At 30.5% G+C, this 12,833-nt stretch overlaps 1 protein-coding gene across 1 annotated transcript in view; it reads left to right on the forward strand.

Annotated features, from left to right (window-relative positions):
• Positions 1-2,520: 2,520 nt before the first annotated feature.
• Positions 2,521-12,833, forward strand: part of LOC140433396 (uncharacterized) — a 49,842-nt gene continuing 39,529 nt past the window's right edge. The window contains exons 1-3 of the mRNA XM_072521409.1: positions 2,521-2,640; positions 7,258-7,296; positions 8,801-8,925. Of these exons, the coding sequence (XP_072377510.1) occupies positions 2,601-2,640; positions 7,258-7,296; positions 8,801-8,925 (204 nt within the window). The 5' untranslated portion in view covers positions 2,521-2,600. The remainder of the gene's footprint in view (positions 2,641-7,257; positions 7,297-8,800; positions 8,926-12,833) is intronic.

Below are 12,833 nucleotides of genomic sequence, written 5' to 3' on the forward strand. Positions count from 1 at the left end.
TTATTGTAGTTTCCAGGATTATTAGCAATCAGAACGATGTCGTCTGCAATTCGTAGATGGCTGAGGTATTCTCCATCAATGGATATTCCTTTGTTTTGCCAATTCATTTTGCTGAATATAATTTTTAGAGTTGCAGTAAAGAGCGTTAGTGATATTGTGTCTCCTTGTCCGATGCCTCTGGTAGTAAGAAATTCTGGAGTGTTTTCATAAATTTTCACTTTAGGTTTTGCTTGTCTGTATATATTTGCTTAAGTTTCTATGTACGGTTTGCGTTTAGGTGTCAATGGAAGGAAGGAATTTAGTAACGTGTTGTATTATTTTATTTCTGCCTGTAATTCTGGTGTTTTCTTGTTTTTTATAGTTTTTCCTGTTTTTGATTGCATTTTCTACCAGTCTTTCATTTTATTTCTCAAAGTTCTGTGTATTGTATTCTTTGTATGTTGCTACTTACTTTGATTTCCCTTCTTTTATTTTAGCATTATTATAGTTTTATCAGACAGTTTACTGATTGATTGATTGTTGATTTTGTTGTTGCGGGCCTCCTATTTATTTGGCACGATCAAAGATGATTTCCATTAATTGAGAGCTGTCGATTTGGTCATGTATTCTTTCATCAATTGGCCTTTGGTAGTGATCTGAGTTTTCTTTTAAATTGTTAATATTTATAGCGGTTCCTCTTGGTTTTGTGATTAATTTTTTTCTTTGTCGTTTCAGATCTAGAATAATTTTTGCTCTAATTCGTCTATGGTCACAATCTGTTTAAAATTTATTTATTACATTGACATCTTTTATTGTAGAAATCTTGTTGGTTAGAATGAAATTAATTTTGTTCTTAGTGATTCCATCTGGTGGTACCCAAGTCCATTTTCTGTTCGATTTTTTCTTAAATAATGTATTTGCAATTGGCATGTTTTGGTAGTGTTTAAACTAAACCAGTCTTTTTCTCCCTCATATTTCTATCACCGACTCCATAGTTTCCCACGACTTGTTTCGTGTCGTGTGTCTTATTCCCACTTTGGCATTAAAGTCACCAATTAAATATTTAAAATGACTTTTAAAGTTATTTAATGCTTGCGACAATTATATGTCGCTATATATAACGTTATTGCTTTATTTTAGTATCGGTTTAGACTCCGCAGATTCTTAGGACCCTCTGCCCTTCAGGATTGATCCCGAAAGCTACCCATTTCGGGACCATTTGGGCCTAAGGAGCATAAGACCATGGTTTGAATGTCTCGTTCATGTTAGGGGTTGTGAGGCTTACCTTACAAAATTATGCAAAATTATAGTTATATTTATTTTTTATTTTCTTCATAGATCAAAACTCTACTTGGGCTAGCTCAAATTATTAAGTAATCTCAGGGTTTTACGTCATTCAGACAACAGAAATAAGAAACCAATACTCAGACGAAGCTCATGGATAAATAAAATTCAAAAATAAATTATAACCGTATAATAAAAAATATGGTGTTTATACCAAAGAAATAAATGCAAATTTTTAATGATAGAATAAATTGTTTAAACAAATACTCTCTGAAACGAGTATTTAATTTAATGTACAATATAAAAAAATACCGCAAGTTATTTAAAGATAGCAAATTACCCAGTATAGATACAAAATGAATTATTACTGTTTCTAAGAAATACTTTTAAACCACATTACGAGATTGTTTATGTCAAATTTCACTAGTCTTTGTAAACGTTGATAAACATTGAGAGAAGGAAATATCGTTAGAAATATAGGTGAACACCTTGGAACAATTCCTATTTACGATGTCAGGATACAATTAATTAAGTACTTACAAATTGTTGTCACTGATCACTGAATTTAATCTTTTACTTTTTAAAAAAAAATCAGTTTTGACTTTTTAACTTTTATGACTGCCAAAAACTCCAACTGCTCCTATCTGCTATCTCCAACACACTGCTATTTTTCCCATTTCCAAAATTTCTCCTCTGATGCTACCCCCTTCTCTCAATGAACATTTCTTTCTTTTTATTGGTCAACACAAATATCCTTTGAAAGTCTTTGAATTTCTCATCGTAATCATTTTACCTGTTCCTAGGAAATTCTATCCTCCGATTTCTAAATACTTGTTTTGACTCGATCTTAATCTCTGCTAACAATCTCCACAAAACCCTCATGCATTGACTACCCACTTTCACTCACAAATCGTTCTTAGAATAATAGAAATTTAAATTGTTTACGCGAAAAACTTAATATTGGGTAATTCCAATCTGTACATAGTTTTTTTCGATAAAACCGACAAATAGGTATTTTACATAATTTAATGCAACAAACAAATATTTAAAAAAATATTACGCTACCGTTTTACAAATTGACAAATTTTACGTACACAAATTATTATATAGTTTTTTTATTTAGATTTCCCTTCTTCTTCTTCTCTGCCATTATTTATCTACAATAATATATATATATATATATATATATATAGTTAATTATTGAAAAATAAATTATGTGGCAACATTGTCAGATTGCCTTCAATCATAAAAATAATACTATAAGTAAGCACAAAATTTAACGTTTCCTTTATTTTAATATTTGACACCAAATAAGCTGTGTAAAATTTAACATAAAAATGAAGTTTTTTATATTTTCGTGTTTTTTGGTAATTCTAGGTATGTAAAAAAACTATAAGGTTTCTCTTTAAACATTTTTTTTTATATACTAGTTTTAATATTTTCGTATGTATTATAAAGAAATAAGAATATTATTAAGATAAAGCAATCAATAAGTTTGATTAAAAAAACATTAAATAAATACGTAAAACTTTGTTCAGGCGACAAAGTAGCTATATTTTGAATAATGAAACTATAAGTCTAATTAAGTCTTAGTGTCAGTAATTGTTTGTGTAACTTTCTAAACTAGTTTTGAAATAATGAATATATTTTGGAGTCATATATATTAATTGTTTTTCATATTTAAATTTTTGTTGTAATTTTAATTCACATCAATTATGCATTGTCTTCATTGTCTTCATCATTTTCTTTTATCATTATTTCTCTTTTATTATTTTTGGTGATAATTTCTTTTTGGACCTTATTTCTTTAATAAACATGCTTAGGTATTATCTTGTGGAATTAAAATTAAATTCTTTTGCTTTGATTAAAAACCATTTACGCATATAAAAAGGAGAAGGCTTTGTAGCTGGTATTTAAAATTATATACCCTGATAAAAATTTACCTTTATATTAAACATACTTATAAAACACGTTTTGCAGTTTAAATTTTTTTGTTTCATTTTCGTATTTTTTTCTAGAAGTCTCTCTTAAATTTTTCATCCAGGACATTTTTCTACGGCCTGGATTTCTGCGTCCTTGGATTTTTCCTTGCATTATATTTTATAGGAATGTGTACTTTTGTCCTCTCATCAGGTGGCCAAAGTATTAAAGTTTTCTCTTTTTTATATTCAGTATAACTTCTGGATCGTTATTTATTCTGCGTATTACTTTTTCATTTGTAATGTTATTCACCCAACTTATTTTTAGTATACGGCGGTAGCACCATATCTCAAAGCTTTCAAGATTTTTAACATTCTTCTGTTTAAGAGTCCATGCCTCAACACCGTAAAGCAAAGTACTGAATACATAGCATCTTAACATTCTAGTTCGTAGCTGAATACTTATATCACGATTACAAAATATTTTTTTCATTTTTATAAAGGTAGACCTGGCAATTTCAATACCTCTTTTTATCTCGTGATTTTGGTCACCTGTTTCATTGATGAGGGTTTCCAAGTATTTGTATTCGTTTAATTTATTATTTATTTATTATTTAACATTATCGTCAGCATATCGAATGTTATTGATAACTTCTCCATTGACTATTATCCCTTTATTTGCATGTGAGAAAGCTTCTTCTGTGTAATGCAAAACAAATGTTCATCAGTAGATCTACCTGCCCTAAATCCTGCCTCTTCCTCAGCCTCTAAGTCTTTATATTCGCTTTCTATTCTGTTTTTAATTACTTTTCCGTATACTCTACTGATCAAGTTTGTGACGGAAATGCCTCTGTAATTGTCACATTCATCCCTTCTGCCTTTTTTGTGTATAGTGAATATGAATGATGTTTTCCACTCCTCTGGTGTTGTCATTCCAATAATGCAGTTTTGGAACAGTTTGGCTAAACTTGTATATAGTGTGGTTGTACAGTGTTTAATTATCTCTGCAGGGATGTTACCTGGACCCGGTGCTTTGTTATTTTTTAGAGATCTACACACATCTTCCACTTCTTTCGTGTTATTCGTATGGGCGCGAAGTTAAAATATTTATATTTTGTGTTGCATTGCTGTCTTTAAATTGTGGTCTATCTTTCCTTAAAAGTTTCTCAAAATATTGGTTCCAGTCATCCATTGTTATTATTGACACTATGTCTCTCTTCTTATCTTGTCGTACAGATTTTAAAACTCTCCAACTTTCTGTGCTTCTTCTTCCTGCTACATGTGAATTTATCATGTTACACTTTTGTTACCATGCTCCATTTTTCTTTCGACATATCATTTTTCGTACTTTAGCTTGAGACTCCTTGTAGATTATTTTTAATATAACTATTTTATAGTTATTCAATAATACTATTTTAATACAAAGCAATTATTCACTAAAATTTTATATTACTCTAATAGGAAATAAAAACTTTAGCGTATAATATCTATTCGTAAAATGATGATAATTTAATAGGATGTTTGCAGAATATTTTAAAATGTCTAAATAGGAGTAGGTGTGTTTTAGTGGGGTTTCGAGTTATATTCGATCTGACAATGGAGTCAAGATGTTCAAGATGTCAAGATGTTCTTGGACCTTGACTGCGGAGGGTAGGATGGTGTCTTCAGTATATAGACGAATATTTTTTGATCTATTGATGGGAAGGGGAAAGTAGTTGTTATAATTAGTCTTTTATTATCACCTCGACAGTAGTTCTATTTAATTCTAGAAAATGAATTAATGTGGTTATAAATACTTTTTATTGTCAAGGGATTTAGCGTGGTTGGCTTTGATATGTTCCTCTTCGATTTTCAAATATTATACCAGAAGACATAGTTTTCTTCTTTATAGCAGTAAGAGAGGTTGCACTAATACTAAAAGTATCGGTAAACATGTTTTTGTAAACTTGGAGTTTCTTTTCAGCTACAATACAATGGTACTTGTAGTTGGTTGCACGGTGAGATTTCTTCTTTTTGTAGCTATACTTCAGGTGTATTTCTTCCATTAACTAAGATATAAAAACTCTCTTCCAGTTGGCATCATGAAGACTAAATAGGCGTCTAAAAGTTTTTGTCGGACATCTAAATTTAATTTTGAGGAACATTTTAACCTTCATTTATCACCACAGCCAGTTTTTAGAGTTTTCTTATCCATAAGTATCTCTGATTTGGTTCTGTAAGACTTTCCTGTATTTACTAATATTTTCTTAATGGTCTGGTCCCATAAGCTTTCATTCTTAACTTTCTTCTTTAAGTTTTTTTTTTTCACATTTTCCACGTTCCTCAGATACTTCTTGAATGGTCCTATTAAACGTCTGCTTACTTATTTCGTAGGCTCATCTTGTTTAAAACTGCTTTCTGAATGTGAGTCTCCATTCAACAAGCTAAAATTAGGTACATAATACTTGTCATTTGGGTCTTCTCCATTATTCTCTAGAGAGTCGTGGTCTTCATTTCTGACCATTGGTTTTATCAAATCGTAAGGGCTGCTATCATTGTTAGTTATTATTTGCTGGCCATCACTATCGCTCTCTGTAACCGTAGACATTTATTCTTCTATTAACATTACATAAAACTAATAGAATTTTCTGCTGGAATTTTCAGTAGCAGAATGATATTTTCGTCATTACCTAATTGAACATTAGGCTGAAGTTCGTTCCCAGGTGGCGATACTAAATTGTCACTGTTTGGAATATTATATTCGATTGAAAATGAAACTTGATTTGAAACAATATTTTTAAACACTGAGTCAGTCGTTATCTCAAAAAAATAACCCTTTAAAACATTTGAACTGGTTTGTTTAATTATTATTAGCAGGTTTTTATCCTGCAGTTATCAACGTTATAAACGATTTAAACACAATAAGTTTGATGTTAACCTAAAAAGTAAGCGATTAACTCTTACCTTTGTATTAGCTGTAACGAAGAACAGTAACTGTTTTCCTGTTCATGTGTTTAACTTTTTTACAAATTTATTCATATAAGTCATACAAGTAATTGTTTAACAATAAAAGTTATTAGAAACAACAGTTAATCAGTGTTGTAAACACTGCAAAACACTGGCTGTATTTGCAACAGTTCAAACATTCAGTTCATTATATTACTGTATGGCTCTGAATATTATACAACTGTTCTGGATCAACACCGTAAATTTTTTAGTTACTAATCTATTACTCTCTAATATAAGGTCTTTAAGCACAGAACCATAGTAACATGATGGAATTATAAATTGCAACAAGTATTTTAAAACAGTATAGTGTTGGTCTGAAAAGAGTCATAATTCTTTTATAGGAATTTATTCTTATCTCAAAAGACACAAATTTAGGAGAGAAGGTGAAAGCGAAGTTGAGTAAAGAAGAATACTTTCTGGACTCTTTCTCTATTTTTAATATCGTTAGTTAAGAAAAATTACTAAAACTCGAAAAACTGCAGATATTAGTCATACATTGAGACGTAATAGATTTTTTTCAGCTAGACGTGGACCAGATCGCAAATTGTATTTCTGGCTTAGGAACATACAGGCATGAGCTTAAACAACAATTTGCTGAGGATGACTCAAAAGAGAAAAAGAGAGTTTACAAAAGTGTTGCAGATACTCGAGAATGGGAGTCAGTCGAAAAAGACGAGCCGAAATAAAATGTGGCAAGAATGTTCAAATAATGTGCAAGTCAGCATAATCTACAAGTCATAGTAGGTGAAATGAAAACTAAAGAAAAGTAATCACACTCAACTCTGAAAGACAAAAATTCGCTGCAATAATTATAACCTGCTGCAAAAAAGACAGGTCTTAAAAATAAACACAAATTTCTGGTAAAACAACTGCCAAAAGATTGTTCTAAAAAAATTGTGTATACTGTAAATTTTCTTAATGAAGAGTAATGAAAAAAGACTAATAAAAGATAGTCCCTCGTCGAAATTATTAGAAAATAGACTATAGTATATGTTTTTGTCCTTTGATATACGTTTCTTAATTGATCAATTTATAACACTCTTATTCAATATAAATAAGTGTATTACATAGTATTTTTTGTTTTTAGGCATAAATCAAAATTTAGCAAACATTGAAAAACGCTCAGGTAAGAGAGTCTATAATAAGAAAATATAACATTTAATAATTATTTATGTATCAAGGTATCAAATAGATGTTTATGCCCAGAGAGCGATTATGTTACAAAACCAAGGGCCTCTGGCCCGAGAGTTTGTAAGTCGCCCGAGGGCATATACATCTATTAATACCCACGGTGCATACAAACTTTTATGTCATACTAGTTCGTTATTGCATTTACAAATAAATATTTTCAAAAAAATCCGAAAATTCGATTTCATTTTGACAATATATTTACTAGTAGAAATTCTATCGTCCGTGTTATGTTGCTACGCTACGGAAATGCTGTCAAACGTGTCAAACTAAAACCATGAAAATGCAAGATATTTTTGAGATCCTTAACCAAATTTTAAAAAAGCGGAAAAAGCAACGCAAAAGTTACTAGCACATAAGTCAGGAGATGGCTACGACAAGGAATATGAAAAATTACAGCACTGGATGACAGAAAACCATGTAGAACACATTAGTGAAACTGTGGTACTTGTATACTTTGCCGATCTCGCCGAAACATTTTCTCCGAGTTCCCTGTGATAAAAATATTCAATGGTAAAAAAGACTTTAATCGTAAATAAGAATATTAACATTGATATTGACAAAGTAGCATTAATATTTGGTATATTTGGTGGGTGTCGAGGACAAGACTTTCTGAATATGTTGGTTACTGACGTAGAAGATCAGTTTTCGTCGTAAACCTACCAGCGGCAAAAACCGATAAACAGCGTATTTTTACAATTATTGACGAAGATGAACTGAAAGTTTGAAGTTAGTACAGGATTACATGTCTTTACGACCCCGTGGTTCTTCAGAAAAAAAGCTTTTTTGACCTACAGAAAAGGCCGTTGTACTGTACAGCCAGTTGGAAGGAACACGTTTGGAAAAATATCTAACTTTGAGCAGTACTAAGAAGTATACAGCTCATTGCCTGCATCGGACTTCGGCAACTGTTCTGGCAGAAGCTGGAGCGCTTCTATTGCTTCTGCTGCAGTATGACTACGTTGAAGCGCCATGGTGGATGGAACAGTACGTCGATTGCTAAAAGATATTTAGAAGACAGCATATCTTCAAACAATAAGGTTTCAAGAATGCTAGCAGGCGTACCTTCTGGATCCGGCTTTTCCTTACAGAAACTTGACATCCAAGCTATGAAACATGAGTCAATGTTTGCCGCGGGTAATCTAAATATCACCGGATCCTTTCAGAATTTCCAGTTTTATGTGAATTCTAAATAATGTTTTAAAATGTTGTTAAATAAAGATGTTTCTAATAAGTTATCTTTTTGTTTGTATATTTACGCACGTGCGGGCCATAAAGTACACTATTAAGTAGTTGGTAACTAAGCAATAAAACCACAATAATAAACTACTATGACATAAAATAATTTACTGTCACTATAAATACAATATTTTTATTTCCATATTGTTAAAGTAATTTTCCTTTCGTGTTTTTACTTAAGAGTTTAAATGTTTTAATTTTAGCTTTAAAAAGAGTGGTAAGGAGTACGTTTGGACAAATTACTACTACCTACAGTCAACAGATGAAAACTTTAATAATAGCAAATTGTGTTGAAAATGGATTTGTAGATGTTGAAGACGATTTACGGGTAAGCTAACAACATATAATTTTTATTAAAAATAATTGTAAATTTGTTGTAAATATTATCCTTAACAGTTTTTAAAAACTATTCATTTTGTGTATTATTTTAAACCGTATTCTTTATAATGTTACATTAATAATATCAGTAATTTGATAAACTTAATTTGTTTTAAATATTATGCTGATATGCTAACTTTTACTATAATTTGATAAATGCATTTCTTATTTTTAATCCTATAAGATATAGACTTTGGTTTTTCTATTTGTACTCTTTTTAAGTAACGTTTTCTTTATTTACAAAAAATAGTTACTTTAACCACCTTTGCCATTGGCGATATTACTTATTACATTATACTAAATTATATAAAGATGTATATTTTAGAAAGCTATTTATGTTTTTGATAGTTAAATGTTTTCCTAATACTGTTTTTAAATCATTGGAAATATTGTAATTTTGTTTGTTTACTGTATATTTTCCACACTCTGTTAGGAGGTGTTGACCGGTAAAGTTGACTTGACAATATTCATACACTGGAATATCTTCTTTCGTCATAAATACTTATGTCTGTCGATTTGTAATGTTTTTATAAAATTAAAAGGATCTGTATGCCTATATAAAATATATAGGCATAGTATTCCTAATTTGGGTTTCTTTAATATATATTTATATATATATATATATATATATATATATATATATATATATATATATATATTGTTATGATTTGCAAAATCGAGAAAAATATTGGGTTGATTAAAATATTTCAAAGTTCAAAAACATTAAAATAATTCAGATAAGTAAGATAATAAACAACAAACATTTCAAAGAAGGAAAGTTATTAAATTCTTGGATTACCTGTACTAAACAAAATGTAAGCTATACATAAATTATTTCTTTGTTATACTTGAGTGACCCGCATAATTTTAAGTGAAATTCAAAGACAATTGAAACGGGTTTTCCAAAATACATTAATGCAGTGATTAGAGACAAATAGAAGAGATTTTAGAAAGAGGTTTTTGTTAGTTTTTAAGAATTATAGAAAATATTATTTGTAAATAAGTTTTAGGAAATTTTATAATTATAGGTAAAAATTTGTTTTTTATCGAAATGAAAAGATGGGGGAATTGTGACGAGTTTTGATTGGCGGAGATTGAAAAAGGTGGGATAAGTATGTAGGAAAAAGTTTAGCGAGATTGAGGAGAGAGAGAGGATCAGTTGGTTTTCCAAGTCTGTAAGACGAACAGTGATTGTTCTCTGCCGGTTCCCGAAATGTAGCAAGCAGTAGTGTTGAATGTTAGTGAGTTTTTGTGGAGTTAGTGTATCTGACAGAAGTTGAAGCAGCAAAATATTGTAAGTCATATTTCCCTACTTATATTCCAAGAGTCACTGTTCAGGCCAACGAGAGATTCAGTTTATCGTAAAGAGAAGATATTCCAAGAGTCATTTTTCACTCGGGCCAACGAGAGATTCAGTTTATCGAGAGGAGAAAGGCTATCATAATTTGAATGATTTGTGCTTTTGAAGGAGATCATTAAGGACGATATACTTGCAACAATCTGTATTGCTGATTACATAGGGAGCGGTTGAGAGGAGATAATATAGTCTACAAGGAACATGGATTTGGACCACTCATCATCGGAGAGAGATATTTTTGTTTTCTGCAGTTTTTTTTTTATTGATAACACAATTTTTACACTTAATTTAGAAAGGATATAAATATTTTGATTAGGAGAGTTAGAATAGTTTGGGATTTTGAGATTTCAATTAATATTGTTTGTACCATTAATTTTGATTGTTCACGTACGTAGAACAAAATTTTGAGAATCGTTATATGAGATTTGTTTATTGAAAACTTTTGAGTGTGAATTTATTTCATTATTTTTATTTCAATATATAGTGTTAGATCATATGTGTTTTTTATTATTCCGGTATTCTTTGGACCTTACCTTTCACATGTAATAGCATAGATATTGAAGCACGAATTAACCCTGAGATAAAAGAATTAAAAATTGTGATAGAGTCATAATCATATCATTTAAATAATTTTAATTAATAAAAAAATTAATTAGCTAATTATTGCTTGGCGCACCAAGACTTTAAATATCACAATAACTGGCTTCCAAAACGTGGGGCTTGAAAATATCGCAGCTTTACATTTGAAGGAAGGGAAAGAGATCTGGAATAAGTACAGGTGATCCAGAGATAAAAACATATAACATTGAGGGAATTTGAATTTGAAAGTATTTTGACAATTTTTCCAGGGAATATAAATTTGATTTATTGATTGATCGAGACTGGACAAACATGACTGTAGACGAATTATTCCACGTTGCAAAAGATAGAGAAGCCTTTAAAAATGTGGTCGCCAACCTCCGTTAATGGGGACGGCATAGGAAGAAGAAGAAGAAGATTGATCGTAGTTAGTGGATATTTACTGCTATTGAATTATTTGATTTTACTTTCTTTACCAATCGTACATTTGATATTTATTTTGAATTATTTGAATTTTACTGATTGCATATTTGATATTTGTCGTGAAAATTTAATACATTTGGGGAGAAATATTGTCGTGTTCTGAAACATATAGAGTGTTGTAAAATTTCACATTTGGCGGGGACAAAAACAGTAACGAAAAGAAACAACATGTCGACCACAAGGAGTCAAAGCAAAATGCAAGAAAGGAAGGAGGATAACAGAGAAGAGGAAACAATTATTGATGAAGGATCGGATAATAAAGGAAATGCTACAATAATGGAGGAAAGAAAAGAAACAGGGATGCTGGAAAAATTATTAGCAATGATGCAAATACAGACACAAACAATGGAAGAAAACCAACGGGAAACAAGGCTAGCAATAGAACAAAAATTAGAAGAAAATGATAGAAAAATGGAAAAGCGTTTTGACAAATATGAAAATGAGGTAAAAGTCTGTTTAGAAAAAGTCAGAGAAGAAACAGAGAGGAAACTAGAGATGCAGAGAGAAGAAATAGAAACTAAAATGAAAGATATTAAGACTGTACAGAAAAAAGAATTAGAACAGTTAGAAGAAAAATTTGAAATGGCGCTACAAGAAGACAGGAAGGAAATAGAAAGAAGATTAAAGCAAAATGAAAAACAAATGGCAGAAATTGAACTAAGAGGGGTAGAGAGAAAAGAAGTTATCATCCATGGAACAAGCGAGTCGAAAATACAATTTGGCGGGGATATTCGGAAAACACACCCAGTACCGTTTGTTAAAAATTTGAAAACCAAATTACAACATATTAGATATTTTGACGAGTGCAAAGAAACAATTAGAAACCATTTGAAAGAAGGAGCAGCGTTATGGTATGAAAGCAAGGAAGATGAGTTTGAAAATTGGACAGATTTTGAAAATAAATTTCTCAACTATTTCTGGGGGAAAAATAAACAGAGAGAAATCAACCAAGAGCTACAGAATGGAAAATATCACGAAAAAATGGGAATATCTGAAGAAAGATATGCTTTGCAGATATATAACAATTCAAAATATCTAGAATACAAATATTCTACCGAACAGCTGGTAGAAATGATCAGCAGACATTTTGAGGAAACGTTGGAAGATCATGTGATTTTGAGAAACTATCAAGATATTGATAGTTTGTGCCAATTCCTTCAATTAAAAGAAGCGAAAAGAAAAGAAATGAGAAATAGAAGACAACATGACCAATATAATGGACCGGAAAGAAGGTATTCATCAAATTATGACCAGAGAAACCGACATCCCAGATCAACAAACGAATATAGGCCGAGAAATTACAATAATTACAATAGACAACAAAATTACGATAACAGGAATGACACACAACATAGAACATATGAAAATCACAACAGGAATAGAGATGCACAAAATCCTCTGAATAGGAATACTAATGAACAAAGGGACAATAGAAATAA

This window comes from Diabrotica undecimpunctata, chromosome 2 (assembly GCF_040954645.1).
Source record: "Diabrotica undecimpunctata isolate CICGRU chromosome 2, icDiaUnde3, whole genome shotgun sequence".
NCBI classification, from domain to species: domain Eukaryota; kingdom Metazoa; phylum Arthropoda; class Insecta; order Coleoptera; family Chrysomelidae; genus Diabrotica; species Diabrotica undecimpunctata.